Genomic DNA, 17,500 nt, shown 5'->3' with positions numbered 1-17,500 from the left:
CCCTAAACACTAAACACTACCCACTACCCCTAAACACTACCCCCTAAACCCTAAACACTACCCACTACCCCTAAACACTAAACACTACCCCTAAACGTTACGGCGTGGGCGACGTGTGCGAGAACGACTTCGACAACGACGCGGTGATGGACTCGTACGACGCGTGTCCCGAGAGCGCCGAGGTCACGCTGACCGACTTCAGGGCCTTCCAGACGGTGGTCCTGGACCCCGAGGGAGACGCGCAGATCGACCCCAACTGGGTGGTGCTCAACCAGGTGACCTTTGAACCTCTTGACCCATTTAGACCTGAGATCAGATTCTACAAAATGTCTTCTAAATCCTGACAGTTTTCTGAAAAAAAACATGTTTATTTTTTTTTTATTTTTTTTAATATATTTTTTATCCCACAATTTTGTAACCCATTTTTCACCCCTGTGCCAATCATCTACTGTGATCCTGGGCTCTACACACCCTCCGCCAACCTGGGGAGAGCAACGGACTTAACTCATGCTCCCTTCATGCCTGAGTGTCCAAGTTGCTCCTCTACACCTGACAGGGGGGAGTTTCCCTGGTTGGACGTAGCGCAAGGGGGAACACGTTATTCCAACCAGTTCCTTTCCCCTCCATCAGGCGCCCCGGCTGGCCAGGGGGAGGCAGTTTAGAGACCAGGATTACTGCATGTTGTTTTGTGAGGGTACCTACCCTAGGAGAACATGCAAACTCCTCACAGAAAGGCCCTTTCGCCAACCCCGCCTTCGGGTAAAACATGTTTCTATGTCGTTCTCAAACTAATTCATGTCAACGACCCCTGAGATTATTATGTAAATAAATGCCCGCCGACCCCCCATCTGAGAATATGTTGTTCCAGGGACCGCCCACAGAAGCAAAGATTAGAGTTAAAAATGTTCGTTCTGAAAGAATATATATTCAAAGGTTTGCGCCACATTTTGGCAATTTTTCAAAAATAGCAGACCCTACAAGCTCGTAGCGCGGCACTCGGTGCCGCGCTACGCGAGACATGCGGCCAAAGTATTTCCAGGGGGTCCCCAGAGGGGGTCCCCAGCCAAAAAGGTTGAGAACCCCTGGCCTATATGATAGAGTAGGTTGATGGCCTTCTGTGACCGACAGGTGAAACAAACGCTGGTACCCACCATCTGATAAATGTCATTTTGAGATTGAGGAACAAACGAGTAGGATCCCACTGTAGGGGTGTAACGATATAGTAACTGCATCGAAACACCTACATTTAACTTCAAGAATGGAAGTATATCGAAAAGGAAAACATCAACATTGACTATTGAACATTTTTAAAGGTCACTGTCCCTTTAAGAATGTCCCTGTATAATGTGTATCCTTTAAGAATGTCCCTGTATAATGTGTATCCTTTAAGAATGTCCCTGTATAATGTGTATCCTTTAAGAATGTCCCTGTATAATGTGTATCCTTTAAGAATGTGCCTGTATAATGTGTATCCTTTAAGAATGTGCCTGTATAATGTGTATCCAGTGACATGAGTCAGAATGTGCCTGTATAATGTGTATCCAGTGACATGAGTCAGAATGTGCCTGTATAATGTGTATCCAGTGACATGAGTCAGAATGTGCCTGTATAATGTGTATACTATCCAGTGACATGAGTCAGAATGTCCCTGTATAATGTGTATCCAGTGACATGAGTCAGAATGTGCCTGTATAATGTGTATCCAGTGACATGAGCTGAAGTGTGTCTTACTGTATTCACAGGGCATGGAGATAGTCCAGACCATGAACAGTGATCCTGGTTTAGCTGTGGGTGAGTTCACACGCACGCACGCACGCACGCACGCACGCACGCACGAGCCCCACATATTCAGTCTCAAGGTTTACAGAAGAACATACGCAGAACACTGTGGAATTCAACAACATGGCTACATTTCTCCATCTGCCTCAAAAGAGGACGTGAACCCTTTGTTTAACCTTTCAACCACAGGGCAACTGTAACCACAGCTCCACCTACTGATGGACTAATAATATGGCAGGACCAGACCATGTATATACAATATCTCATTTTTCATGTCAATCCGGTTGCGTTGTCGCACCGCGACTGCCCCCCCCAGTGCTCCGCGCAAAAACGCAGGTCTCGTTGAAAATGAACTATAGGCTTCGTTATTAGCGTTATATGGTTATATCGTTATGTCGTTATATCGCGTCACGTCTGAAAGACCCTTTAAGAGTGTAAAACATATCTAACCAAACGCCCCCGCGTCCCGCCGCGCTGCAGGCTACACGGCCTTCAACGGCGTGGACTTCGAGGGGACGTTCCACGTGAACACGGTGACAGACGACGACTACGCCGGCTTCATCTTCGGCTACCAGGACTCCTCCTCCTTCTACGTGGTGATGTGGAAGCAGACGGAGCAGACCTACTGGCAGTCCACGCCCTTCAGAGCCATGGCCCAGCCTGGCCTACAGCTGAAGGTTAGTTATACCTCCTACCTTCAAGGCCATGGCCCAGCCTGGCCTACAGCTGAAGGTTAGTATAACCTCCTACCTTCAGAGCCATGGCCCAGCCTGGCCTACAGCTGAAGGTTAGTTATACCTCCTACCTTCAAGGCCATGGCCCAGCCTGGCCTACAGCTGAAGGTTAGTATAACCTCCTACCTTCAGAGCCATGGCCCAGCCTGGCCTACAGCTGAAGGTTAGTTATACCTCCTACCTTCAAGGCCATGGCCCAGCCTGGCCTACAGCTGAAGGTTAGTATAACCTCCTACCTTCAGAGCCATGGCCCAGCCTGGTCTACAGCTGAAGGTGAGACACCTCCTACCTTCAGAGCCATGGCCCAGCCTGGCCTACAGCTGAAGGTGAGACACCTCCTACCTTCAGAGCCATGGCCCAGCCTGGTCTACAGCTGAAGGTGAGACACCTCCTACCTTCAGAGCCATGGCCCAGCCTGGCCTACAGCTGAAGGTGAGACACCTCCTACCTTCAGAGCCATGGCCCAGCCTGGTCTACAGCTGAAGGTGAGACACCTCCTACCTTCAGAGCCATGGCCCAGCCTGGCCTACAGCTGAAGGTGAGACACCTCCTACCTTCAGAGCCATGGCCCAGCCTGGTCTACAGCTGAAGGTTAGTTACACCTCCTACCTTCAGAGCTATGGCCCAGCCTGGCCTACAGCTGAAGGTGAGACACCTCCTACCTTCAGAGCCATGGCCCAGCCTGGCCTACAGCTGAAGGTTAGTTATACCTCCTACCTTCAGAGCCATGGCCCAGCCTGGCCTACAGCTGAAGGTTAGTTACCTCCTACCTTCAGAGCCATGGCCCAGCCTGGCCTACAGCTGAAGGTTAGTATAACCTCCTACCTTCAGGCCCAGCCGAGGTTCGAGATGGTTCGGGACCCGCACTCCTACTTTTGAGTGAGAAAACAATGTTGCACATTAAGCTAATTGTGTGTGTGTGTGTGTGTGTGTGTGTGTGTGTGTGTGTGTGTGTGTGTGTGTGTGTGTGTGTGTGTGTGTGTGTGTGCGTGCGTGCGTCCGTGCAGGCAGTGAAGTCGAGCACGGGACCGGGGGAGTACCTGAGGAACGCTCTGTGGCACACGGGGGACACGCCCGGCGAGGTGACGCTGCTGTGGTCGGACCCTCGTAACGTGGGCTGGCGGGACAAGACGTCCTACCGCTGGCACCTCACACACCGGCCCCAAGTGGGTTACATCAGGTAAACCCGGCCCCATGTGGGTTACATCAGGTAAACCCCTCACACACACCGGCCCCAAGTGGGTTACATCAGGTAAACCCCTCACACACACCGGCCCCAAGTGGGTTACATCAGGTAAACCCCTCACACACACCGGCCCCAAGTGGGTTACATCAGGTAAACCCCTCACACACACCGGCCCCAAGTGGGTTACATCAGGTAAACCCCTCACACACACCGGCCCCAAGTGGGTTACATCAGGTAAACCCCTCACACACACCGGCCCCAAGTGGGTTACATCAGGTAAACCCCTCACACACACCGGCCCCAAGTGGGTTACATCAGGTAAACCCCTCACACACACAGGCCCCAAGTGGGTTACATCAGGTAAACCCCTCACACACACCGGCCCCAAGTGGGTTACATCAGGTAAACCCCTCACACACACCGGCCCCAAGTGGGTTACATCAGGTAAACCCCTCACACACACCGGCCCCAAGTGGGTTACATCAGGTAAACCCCTCACACACACCGGCCCCCAAGTGGGTTACATCAGGTAAACCCCTCACACACCGGCCCCAAGTGGGTTACATCAGGTAAACCCCTCACACACACCGGCCCCAAGTGGGTTACATCAGGTAAACCCCTCACACACACCGGCCCCAAGTGGGTTACATCAGGTAAACCCCTCACACACACCGGCCCCAAGTGGGTTACATCAGGTAAACCCCTCACACACCGGCCCCAAGTGGGTTACATCAGGTAAACCCCTCACACACACCGGCCCCAAGTGGGTTACATCAGGTAAACCCCTCACACACCGGCCCCAAGTGGGTTACATCAGGTAAACCCCTCACACACACCGGCCCCAAGTGGGTTACATCAGGTAAACCCCTCACACACACCGGCCCCAAGTGGGTTACATCAGGTAAACCCCTCACACACACCGGCCCCAAGAGGGTTACATCAGGTAAACCCCTCACACACACCGGCCCCAAGTGGGTTACATCAGGTAAACCCCTCACACACACCGGCCCCAAGTGGGTTACATCAGGTAAACCCCTCACACACACCGGCCCCAAGTGGGTTACATCAGGTAAACCCCTCACACACACCGGCCCCAAGTGGGTTACATCAGGTAAACCCCTCACACACACCGGCCCCAAGTGGGTTACATCAGGTAAACCCCTCACACACACCGGCCCCAAGTGGGTTACATCAGGTAAACCCCTCACACACACCGGCCCCAAGTGGGTTACATCAGGTAAACCCCTCACACACACCGGCCCCAAGTGGGTTACATCAGGTAAACTCCACACACACACCGGCCCCAAGTGGGTTACATCAGGTAAACCCCTCACACACACCGGCCCCAAGTGGGTTACATCAGGTAAACCCCTCACACACACCGGCCCCAAGTGGGTTACATCAGGTAAACTCCACACACACACCGGCCCCAAGAGGGTTACATCAGGTAAACCCCTCACACACACCGGCCCCAAGTGGGTTACATCAGGTAAACCCCTCACACACACCGGCCCCAAGTGGGTTACATCAGGTAAACCCCTCACACACACCAGCCCCAAGTGGGTTACATCAGGTAAACCCCTCACACACACCGGCCCCAAGTGGGTTACATCAGGTAAACCCCTCACACACACCGGCCCCAAGTGGGTTACATCAGGTAAACCCCTCACACACACCGGACCCAAGTGGGTTACATCAGCAACATTATGATGTCACTGAGCATCATGAAGGCACTGAAAGACCCGCCCACCTCTGACATCAGCAACATTATGAAAATTACATAAACATGAAAATGAGAATGACGTAATCGGATCGGGACAACCCTACCACATTGCATACAAAAAGTGCAACTCGATGTACACTATGTTACTCTGAGTGTACAGATGGAACCAAATGGACCCTTATACAGGTACACTATGTTACTCTGAGTGTACAGATGGAACCAAATGGACCCTTATACAGGTACACTATGTTACTCTGAGTGTACAGATGGAACCAAATGGACCCTTATACAGGTACACTATGTTACTCTGAGTGTACAGATGGAACCAAATGGACCCTTATACAGGTACACTATGTTACTCTGAGTGTACAGATGGAACCAAATGGACCCTTATACAGGTACACTATGTTACTCTGAGTGTACAGATGGAACCAAATGGACCCTTATACAGGTACACTGTTACTCTGAGTGTACAGATGGAACCAAATGGACCCTTAGTTAAAGTGAAGGAGGCTGTTGTAGAGTGATCAACAGCAGCTGTGTGGATCGGATGATCACAGCTCTGAAAGGAGTTAAGGTGACAAAAACAACAAAGTCAAAAGAAAGAGAAGCCGCTCTTCTTTGGTGTTGGCAGATGGAGCGACTGGGCTGTTTCAGCTGGGGGGGGGGGGGGGGTGCATATTTGTCCCTCCTTAACTTCTTTGTGACTTGTACAGAGGGACCAAAGACCAACCCCCTGTCCCCCTGTCCCCATTGTCCCCGTTGTCATGCCGACGGAAATCCCAGCGCAATAATTCAGAGAGAGAGAGAGAGAAGCAGACAGACAGACAGACAGACAGACAGACAGACAGACAGACAGGCAGACAGACAGGCAGGCAGACAGACAGACAGACAGACAGACAGACAGACAGACAGACAGACAGACAGACAGACAGACAGGATGAGTATGTGAGGTGACAGTAAATGAACTGCTTCTGTGATATTATCATAATAGTAAAAAAAAACCAAAGAAAAAATATATGCCATTTTTTACTATTTTAAAACATTTCAAAATAGTTCAACTAGCCAATCTACATCGACACGTCGTTAGCTTGGAGATCGGTTATTTGTACCATTTAAAAATGTTTTAAAATAGTAAGAAAATGGCAAATACGTTTTGGGATTTAAGGGCTGTTATTCTTAAAGAACACTTCATACCGAACTGCCTTTAAGGGTGTTATTCTGAGGGAACACTTCATACCGAACTGCCTTTAAGGGCTGTTATTCTGAGGGAACACTTCATACCGAACTGCCTTTAAGGGCTGTTATTCTGAGAGGGAACACTTCCTACCGAACTGCCTTTAAGAAGCACCAGCGTGCACCTGCTTTCAGAGCATTGCTACACATCATGTCCCAAACGCCCCTCTTTTCTTTCTGTCTTTTTTTCCAATTCTTTAGAGGGAGAAAGGAGGGGAGAGAGAGAGAGAGAGAGAGAGAGAGAGAGAGAGAGAGAGAGAGAGAGAGAGAGAGAGAGGAGGGGGAATGTCCTGTACTTTAGAGTTTCACTGGACTTCACCCTGACAGTTGCTTTGTGGTGGAGCAGCCATGGTGGAGAGAGAGAGAGAAGAGAGAGATAGAGAGAGAGAGTGAGAGAGGTGTCAACTGAAACAACACAGAAATGCTGTTACACAAAAAAAAGTTGAAAAAGAAAATGAAGAAGAAAAAAAAACGTTTGCAGATGACTGTGTCGGTCAATAGAGCAATTCACACATCCTACGTGGTTCACATTTTTAGTTTTTTCTTCCCATCTCCGAATTCCCGTTGAAAGGTTCACTTCTGTGGTTTCTAACATTACACCTAGCTACATGTTGAAGCATTTATTTCATATTTACATGTCTTCTGTGGCCTTTAACATTACACCTATAGCTACATGTTTGGGCATTTATTTCATATTTACATGTCTTCTGTGGCCTTTAACATTACACCTATAGCTACATGTTTGGGCATTTATTTCATATTTACATGTCTTCTGTGGTCTCTAACATTACACCTATAGCTACATGTTTGGGCATTTATTTCATATTTACATGTCTTCTGTGGTCTCTAACATTACACCTATAGCTACATGTTTAAGCATTTATTTCATATTTACATGTCTTCTGTGGACTCTAACATTACACCTAGCTACATGTTTAAGCATTTATTTCATAGTTTACATGTCTTCTGTGGTCTCTAACATTACACCTAGCTACATGTTTGGGCATTTATTTCATATTTACATGTCTTCTGTGGACTCTAACATTACACCTATAGCTACATGTTTAAGCATTTATTTCATATTTACATGTCTTCTGTGGTCTCTAACATTACACCTATAGCTACATGTTTAAGCATTTATTTCATATTTACATGTCTTCTGTGGTCTCTAACATTACACCTATAGCTACATGTTTAAGCATTTATTTCATATTTACATGTCTTCTGTGGTCTCTAACATTACACCTATAGCTACATGTTTGGGCATTTATTTCATATTTACATGTCTTCTGTGGTCTCTAACATTACACCTATAGCTACATGTTTAAGCATTTATTTCATATTTACATGTCTTCTGTGGTCTCTAACATTACACCTAGCTACATGTTTGGGCATTTATTTCATATTTACATGTCTTCTGTGGTCTCTAACATTACACCTATAGCTACATGTTTAAGCATTTATTTCATATTTACATGTCTTCTGTGGTCTCTAACATTACACCTAGCTACATGTTTGGGCATTTATTTCATATTTACATGTCAATTTCAGCTCTTATATTTATTTCAGGCATGCTATATAGCCTGTGCCAACTCATTTTGGGGGGAAAAAAAGTTTTTCTCCTCTGGTGAAAAGCTGGAATTGGCTCTCAGTCTCTCAGTCAATTTGTGGGGATAGAAAACACAAATGGGAGCACCAAAAACACACCAACTAAAAGTTGAATTTGATGTCCTTTAACTGTACCTATAATATGTGTGTCTGTGCATGTTTCTCTGTGTGTGTGTGTGTGTGTGTGTGTGTGTGTGTGTGTGTGTCTCAGGGTGAAGCTGTATGAGGGCACAGAGATGGTGGCAGACTCAGGGCTGGTGATCGACACCAGCATGAGAGGAGGCCGGCTGGGCGTGTTCTGTTTCTCCCAGGAGAACATCATCTGGTCCAATCTACGGTACCGCTGCAATGGTACGCACACACGCACACGCACACACACACACACACACACACACACACACACACACACACACACACACAGACACAGACACAGACACACACACACACACACACACACACACACACACACACACACACACACACACACACACACACACACACACACACACACACACACACACACACACACACACAGTCACACAGACACACACACACACAGTCACACAGACACAGACACAGACACAGACACACACACACACACACACACACAGTCACACACACACACACACACACACACACACACACACACGTGTGATCATTTCTTACACAAAACCAACACATTTACACAGACACGTGAGCAGAGAGCCATGCCTATATGTACACATTACACACCATAGTATATTATGATGACGTGATTTATGTTGTTGGTTTTTTTACAGACACAGTACCGGAGGACTTCAAGGCGCACCGCAAACAAGTTCTGAACTTTGATCACATCAAAGTCTGAGAGAGGACTGTACCCCGGCCTGCACGCGCACGCACGCACGCACAAACTATCGTAATCGTCTTGAGTAGACCACCCGCTCTCCCATAATTTCTTCCTTAGCAGTAAAGTTGCTGTTGTGTACGTGTGTGCACGTGTGCGCAAGTGAGCGAGCGAGCGAGCGAGTGAATGAGTGAGACCGCGGGTGTGAGCAAAACAGTTGGTGACTGTACAGCATGTGTGTGTGTGTGTGTGTGTGTGTGTGTGTGTGTGTGTGTGTGTGTGTGTGTGTGTGTGTGTGTGTGTGTGTGTGTGTGTGTGTGCGCGCTCAATAGGCTCCAAGCACAGCAGTCGTACTTCCTTAATTTCCTTCACACGTCTTACCAATTATACTAATTATTAAAGGAGAAATCCAGAGCAAAATCCATGAATCAGCCTATATATATATATAAAATCGCAAAGCCTATAATTCCAAAACGATTCTCTACTGATTATTTCCATTGCAAAACGATACGATACAAAGTCCAACGATATACGATACGATATTTGCCGTTTACATAATGGATATACTGTGATTAAAAATAATGATAATAATTAAAATCGATATTTCGATACAGTTACTATATATCGTTACACCGCTAGAAGAAAGCTAGTTGTCTTCATTCCAATTATTATTGTATTTTAGTAGCTCCGAACTTTTGTTGTGTTTGTTTTTTCACGAATCGTCCTGGTCGTCGCACGTACAGTTTGTCACCCTCGAGGGCCACACACACACACACACACACACACACACACACACACACACACACACACACACACACACACACACACACACACACACACACACACACACACACGTAGACAGCTATAGCCTCCCACAAAGTCACGGCATAAAAATGATAAAAACAAACACAAAATGTGTTAAAATGACACTATGTCACAATCACAGTAAAACAAATGTTTGTTTTTTGTTTGTTTTCTTTGGGGGGGGGGGGGGGGGGAGATAAACTTTTATATACTGCACCTTTTTTTTTTAAAGCTCTGGATGTATTATTTTATTTTTTAGATTTTGTGTCTATATATAAAAGTGTCATCCTTATCATTATTGTCGTAAGTGAATCTGTATTAAGGATTAGAATGTATTAAAAACAGGTACAAATACAAATACACTAACGTATAATTCGTTTTTAAGTTCAGTATTTCACAATATGCAATGTTTTGTCTATACATCAGTGGGTTTCAATTAACCAGGGGTCCTTGAGGGACCGCCAGGGGTCCTTGAGGGACCGCCAGGGGTCCTTGAGGGACCGCCAGGGGTCCTTGAGGGACCGCCAGGGGTCCTTGAGGAGGTTCCAGGTGGTCCCCATGCTAAACGATGGAGAGGCGGTAACCAAATGGACCCTTACAGATCTCTCGCGAGCGTAAAATGAAAAACAAATGGACTGGTTTCATTTCACGCTCTCGACAAGTCATTGTTAAACATCGGCGTTACTTAATATTTACAAGAAGTCTGCAATGACACAACTCAAGGGTAACTGTAACTGCAGTGTCCACATGGCATGAGTCGCTTCATTTATAATACAAACATTGAAAACAAGAACATTTTCAGATATAATATCTTACAGTATTGTCATGTCATATCATATATCATATCAAAGTGGTGTTCATTTAACTCTGGGAGTGTACAGATATAACATTTATACTCTCGCAGAGTTGTAAATGGACCCTTGTACGGTGTAACACTGTCTCAAAACAGTGGCATTATTCCTTTAATCGTAACACACCTAAGAGTATGTATGTACCGGTATGTTCTTTATTTTTTGTACCTTGTCGTTTTCTAAAATGTGCATAAATTGGTTGAAATAAAAGGCACATTTGTTGAGGTTTCCCAATTCAGAGTCATTCGTCTTTCTTATGCGCTATAATCCTGAGTAGTTACTACTACTGCTAACTACCACCTAACTCCAAAATGTTCATTTTTCAGGAAATGAAAAATATACATTTTTTTAACACAATCAGCGCCGGCGATTCTTTTCAAAATAGAAGCTCGGGGTGCCCGGGAGGATATGTCCGCTTTTACTCTGTAAGTATTATGTCTCCGGACAAAAACCGGGAGGACATATTTCTGCTTGCTTACCTCGCTATCGTTTCGATAAAAACCAAAACCTCCTTACGCGCACTGAGCGGTGGTGTGTTGTGTGGTCCCGGGTTCCGGGAGGCCCCTGGCCTGGGTGGTGTGTTGTGTGGCCCCGGGTTCCGGGAGGCCGGGACAAGTGCAATATTGGCGTTGCAACAACACCGCACCGCATCCCGCACCTGCCTGTCCCCGGGGAGGAAATGGTGAAAGCTGGGGGGGGGGGGGGGGGGGGCGGAGTTGACCTCAGGGGGCGGGACTGACCTCAGGGTGCGGGGCCACCTGGAGCCATCGTTACCGGTATAGCAAGATAACAGTGAAGTAACAAAGTATTTACGTTTATACTTTTGAGGTATGTGTGCTTTACTTTAGTATAATTCCAATGTCCTGCTCCAATTATTTGAAAGCTTTAGTTTACTATAGTTACTTTGTTACTTTAGTTTACTATAGTTACTTTGTAGATTTTGATTATTATTACAAAACGTACATTATAACCACTTGCCCTATATTTACATTATAGGCCATTTGAAAATAGCCGATCTGCAAGCTCACAATGCCATATAAAAACTGAAGTTGACAACATTGTCTTTGTGGGGATTAGCCTACTGTATAAGATCATAATTATATTATATATATTATTTATTTTGAACAAACAAAAATCACTTGCACCGCCTTTAACTCTGAGACTGTATACAAATGCAACCAAATTAACCCACAAGGATCCATAATTCCCAGAGTTACATTCCTATAAGGGCAGGGGGCTGAAGCCATGGCTGGACGGGGAAACCACAACCAGCGTGCAGATAGCAGAAACTCTACCGCCCCCGCTCCATCGAGACACACACACACACACACACACACACACACACACACACACACACACACACACACACACACACACACACACAAGCCCTAACAATGCCACCACTTTTACAGAACAACATAAATGATACAAACCAACAGACAAACTACACAACCCTTTTGTTGCTCTCACAAGAACGATGCTGACAAAAGTACGGTATATTCAAGATAGAAGAGGGTTAATTTATCCCTCACTGATATACAGGTATACAGTGAAATTATCATAATGGCACTGCATGGCAGAATGGCAGCCTGTATATGGCCTGCCTGCCTGCCTGTCCATAAAAATAAATACATCATGGCGGCCCCCGTATACGGTCGCGGCCCACCGGGAATGTGCCCAGTGCGTCCTATAGAGCACCGAAGTCTGACGTCACTTTCAGTAGAGGGCGTCAGTCCCCAGGTTCATGTATTTGTGTAGTTGCATTGAAATCGCCATAGGAGGATTTTTAGATTGCTTCATATAAGAACTGTGTTTGAAAAATAAACATGTCACCCCGGCCGCTTCACTCATATGGATATGAAGAATCAACTGACTGAGAGAAAACGCTAATGTTACTGCTACTGAATTAGTTAGATTTTCGCTAGAAGCAGACTGTATCATATATGAGTGACTGACTGTTGCAAACGATACAGAGACACCTCCCTGACAATAACGCCGAGACAGCTTGTTTATATTTGGACCACAACGCTTATAGTAGACGATATTAAGATCACCCCATGTTATTCTCCATAGAGAAATTACTTCCGCGAACCAGGGGAATCGTCGGGATGAGAGAGTTACGTCAGGACTTCGGTGCTCTATAAGGCCAGTCCAGGCCTGAATGAAGCCCCCTTTGATGTCTATGTGTGCACGGACGGCCCTGTTCTATAGTTGACTCTTCCCACCCTCTGTCTTGGTCCTGTGAATGCCTCTGTAGTCGTCACGGTAACGGGTTTTCCCCTCCAGGGGAGAAAGAAAAAGATTCTCTTCAAAAAAAAGGAACTTTTTTTTTTCCCCCCTGTTTTCTCCACAAACACAACAAGAAGAACACACTCTAAAAGCAGGCAAATAAAAAAAAACGTTGAATTTTCTTTGGTTCTTTTTCAGGAGAGAGAACTCTGGATAAACTTTAGAAATTGAAAATGGCGACGAATTGGAATTCAATGAAAACAAAACAATATCAAATTGAAGATGATTAATAATCGTCTTTGTGGCGTTCTCCTGGTGGGATGTAATCTGCATCCCAACCTTAGCATGTATTTACAGATGGGGAGACGCCTGTTACTGTACAATACTGCATGTACAGTAACTCTGAGAGTGCAACATATGGAACCAAATGGACCCTTATGGGTCTGTAACTCTGAGAGTGTAACACATGGAACCAAATGGACCCTTACAGGTCTGTAACTCTGAGAGTCTAACACATGGAACCAAATGGACCCTTACAGGTCTGTAACTCTGAGAGTGTAACACATGGAACCAAAATGGACCCTTACAGGTCTGTAACTCTGAGAGTGTAACACATGGAACCAAATGGACCCTTACAGGTCTGTAACTCTGAGAGTGTAACACATGGAACCAAAATGGACCCTTACAGGTCTGTAACTCTGAGAGTGCAACACATGGAACCAAATGGACCCTTACAGGTCTGTAACTCTGAGAGTGTAAAACACATGGAACCAAATGGACCATTACAGGTCTGTAACTCTGAGAGTGTAAAACACATGGAACCAAATGGACCCTTACAGGTCTGTAACTCTGAGAGTGCAACACATGGAACCAAATGGACCCTTACAGGTCTGTAACTCTGAGAGTCTAACACATGGAACCAAATGGACCCTTACAGGTCTGTAACTCTGAGAGTGTAACACATGGAACCAAATGGACCCTTACAGGTCTGTAACTCTGAGAGTGCAACACATGGAACCAAATGGACCCTTACAGGTCTGTAACTCTGAGAGTGTAACACATGGAACCAAATGGACCCTTACAGGTCTGTAACTCTGAGAGTGTAACACATGGAACCAAATGGACCCTTACAGGTCTGTAACTCTGAGAGTGCAACACATGGAACCAAATGGACCCTTACAGGTCTGTGACTCTGAGAGTGTAACACATGGAACCAAATGGACCCTTACAGGTCTGTAACTCTGAAAGTGCAACAAATGGAACCAAAATGGACCCTTACAGGTCTGTAACTCTGAGAGTCTAACACATGGAACCAAATGGACCCTTACAGGTCTGTAACTCTGAGAGTGTAACAACACATGGAACCAAATGGACCCTTACAGGTCTGTAAATCTGAGAGTGTAACAACACATGGAACCAAATGGACCCTTACAGGTCTGTAACTCTGAGAGTGTAACAACACATGGAACCAAATGGACCCTTACAGGTCTGTAACTCTGAGAGTGTAACACATGGAACCAAATGGACCCTTACAGGTCTGTAACTCTGAGAGTGTAACACATGGAACCAAATGGACCCTTACAGGTCTGTAACTCTGAGAGTGTAACAACACATGGAACCAAATGGACCTTACAGGTCTGTAACTCTGAGAGTGTAACACCATGAACCAATGGACCCTTACAGGTCTGTAACTCTGAGAGTGTAACACATGGACAAGCATGCATACGTACCGTAGTAAATCAGTGCCAGGCATATTCTGAAGATATCCGACAGTGCAAAGAGGAGGAGGACAGGTCTTTCAGGGACACAGTTGTCCTTGTACAGTATACAGATGTGCTATTACATAATCTTAAGGCTTTCCTTTCCATGGTAAAACAATCTAAAACACACACACACACACACACACACACACAACACACACACACACACACACGACACACACACACAGGTAGAACGACTCACCGCTCAGTGGTCCGTGTTGTAGAAAGGAAGGTAAGCGCGCTCTCAGCTCCATGATGTACAGTACACTACATACAGAGTGAGAGACAAAGACTGTAGCTGTAGCTCTCGCTGATCTCTCTCTCTGCACTGGACCATCAGTCTGAAGAGTAGTGAAGCAGTCTGCAAAGCTCTCTCTGTCTCTCTCTCTCTGGTTCTCTCTGTCTGTCTGTCTGTCTCTGCCTCTCTCTCTCTGCACTGAGCCCACAGTCTGAAGAGTAGTCGAGCAGTCTGCAAAGCTCTCTCTCTGTGTGTCTCTCTCTCTCTCTCAATTCAAAGGAGCTTTATTGGCATGAGAAAACGTACGTTTACATTGCCAAAGCAGAGGCAATGTAACGTGCGATTTTTGGGGTGGTCTAATTTGTGGGGGTCCCTGCACCGTCCCTCGTCATTCCACACCAGACATGCAGTATAGGCCTATATTGGGATGTCTGCAGGGAGATGTTCCACAATAACAACCAGCTCAGTGGTTAGAGTGTCCGCCCTGAAACTGGGAGGTCGGGGGTTCGATCCCCGTCCGGGTCATAACCAAAGACTGTAAAAAATGGGAGCCAATGCCTCCCTGCTTGGCACTCAGTATCAAGGGTTGGACCCAATGCCTCCCTGCTTGGCACTCAGCATCAAAGGGTTGGATCGGGGGGGTCGAATCCACTGATCAAATGATTCGCGAGCGCGGCACGGCTGCTCTCACCGCTCCTTGGCTGCAGCTCACCGCTCCTTGCTGCAGCTCACCGCTCCTTGGCTGCAGCTCACCGCTCCTTGGCTGCGGCTCAGCGCTCCTTGGCTGCAGCTCAGCGCTCCAAGAGATGGGTCAAATGCCGAGAACCAATTTCACTGCTGGTAACGTGCGTGACAAATCGCATACGACTTTAATTTGTCATTGGACAGTCAAATAAGGAACAAAGGAACAAAAATAGCAGATCTACAAGGAGAATAATAATAAATAATCTTTATTGTCCCGAAGATTATTCATCTTCACAGGTCTGTTCAAACAGACACACGACAAAACAATACATAGTAGAGAAAAACATTACACCAAGACAATAGAAAAACATGAGTTCCCCTCTGTGTACAGAACCATCCTTTGGGCGGGGCAGTTTGTTTAATGCCGCGATCGAAGGCTGAGGGGACAAAAGTCCTACTAAAACGGACCTTTCTTTCCATGGCAAGGTTCTGTATCTTTGTCCAGGTTTCATGAAGGTTGAAAAAGCGATACAGTGTAGAGGATGACCAGTGTCATGTGATAGTAAAAGTGCTACCACTCACCGCTCCTTGGCTGCAGCTCACCGCTCCTTGGCTGCAGCTCACCTGCTCCTTGGCTGCAGCTCACCGCTCCTTGGCTGCAGCTCACCGCTCCTTGGCTGCAGCTCACCGCTCCTTGGCTGCAGCTCAGCGCTCCTTGCTGCAGCTCAGCGCTCCTTGGCTGCAGCTCACCGCTCCTTGGCTGCAGCTCACCGCTCCTTGGCTGCAGCTCAGCGCTCCTTGGCTGCAGCTCACCGCTCCTTGGCTGCAGCTCACCGCTCCTTGGCTGCAGCTCAAACCGCTCCTTGGCTGCAGCTCAGCGCTCCTTGGCTGCAGCTCACCGCTCCTTGCTGCAGCTCAATCGCTCCTTGGCTGCAGCTCAATCGCTTCCTTGGCTGCGGTGAGCTGCCAAGGAGCAAAATTCACTTGCGGTAACGTGTGTGACAAATCGTACGACTTTTGACTTTGAGGGACACACACACACACACACACACACACACGTCATATAATTCCATAGATGTGGTTGACAGCACTATCATCGGCGTGGTGTAAATTAATGATTTACTGTACACGCAGCCCTTTCTATTAATAATGTAGGATTACCTCTAGGTCTACATCGCGGCGCTCCACACTCCTCCCAGCAGGGCGGCGCTCAGCGCCAGTAGGACCGCAAGGCCGGGCCGGTGTGCACGCCCCGCTGCCCCCACCGGGGCAGGGGGAGGAGGAGGAGGGGGGAGGGGCATCAGGTGCAGCCGGTCTTCGTCGTGATCATTCCCCTGGCGTCCTCTAGGGCCGGCGACGGCAGCCAGGCTGGCGTTGAGCTGCCCGCTGGCCAGCACGTCCAACACGCACGCCCGGTAGTACACGTCTCTGGAGGGCAGCAGGGAGCCGCAGTGGGCCTGGGCGCTGCTGGAGGAGGAGGGGGGGAGGGGGAGGGGGGAGGAAGAGGAAGAGGAAGAGGAAGAGGAAGAGGAGGATGAGGATGAGGATGAGGATGAGGAAGATGAGGATGAGGAGGAGGAGGAGGAAGAGGAGGTGGTTGGAGGAAGAGGAAGAGGAAGAGGAAGAGGGAAGAGGAAGAGGAAGAGGAAGAGGAAGAGGAAGAGGAAGAGGAAGAGGAAGAGGATGAGGATGAGGAGAAGAGGAGGAGGAAGAGGAGGTGGTGGAGGAAGAGGAAGAGGAAGAGGAGGTGGGAGAGAGGAAGAGGAAGAGGAAGAGGAAGAGGAAGAGGGAAGAGGAAGAGGAGGGATGAGGATGAGGAGGAAGAGGAGGTGGTGGAGGAAG

The 17,500-nt window shown here is 47.3% G+C and overlaps 2 protein-coding genes across 2 annotated transcripts in view; one reads left to right on the top strand and one right to left on the bottom strand.

Annotated features, from left to right (window-relative positions):
• The window catches only part of LOC308318838 (thrombospondin-3a-like), a 42,071-nt gene extending 31,090 nt beyond the window's left edge, over positions 1-10,981 (top strand). Inside the window, exons 18-23 of the mRNA XM_080768510.1 lie at positions 97-275; positions 1,743-1,791; positions 2,260-2,456; positions 3,521-3,693; positions 8,478-8,617; positions 9,046-10,981. Coding sequence (XP_080624636.1) covers positions 97-275; positions 1,743-1,791; positions 2,260-2,456; positions 3,521-3,693; positions 8,478-8,617; positions 9,046-9,113 — 806 coding nt within the window. The 3' untranslated portion in view covers positions 9,114-10,981. The remainder of the gene's footprint in view (positions 1-96; positions 276-1,742; positions 1,792-2,259; positions 2,457-3,520; positions 3,694-8,477; positions 8,618-9,045) is intronic.
• A 4,991-nt stretch (positions 10,982-15,972) lies between these two features.
• The window catches only part of LOC308317963 (uncharacterized protein), a gene marked incomplete at its 5' end in the record, with an annotated part of 6,385 nt that continues 4,857 nt past the window's right edge, over positions 15,973-17,500 (bottom strand). Inside the window, 2 exons of the mRNA XM_080767309.1 lie at positions 15,973-16,621; positions 16,820-17,172. Coding sequence (XP_080623435.1) covers positions 16,828-17,172 — 345 coding nt within the window. The remainder of the gene's footprint in view (positions 16,622-16,819; positions 17,173-17,500) is intronic.

The sequence above is a fragment of the Protomyctophum bolini genome (genome assembly GCF_963924005.1).
Source record: "Protomyctophum bolini genome assembly, chromosome: 7".
Taxonomy (NCBI): Eukaryota; Metazoa; Chordata; class Actinopteri; order Myctophiformes; family Myctophidae; genus Protomyctophum; species Protomyctophum bolini.
Note: the sequence above shows the minus strand (reverse complement) of the source record. Positions and strands in the feature narration are given on the sequence as shown.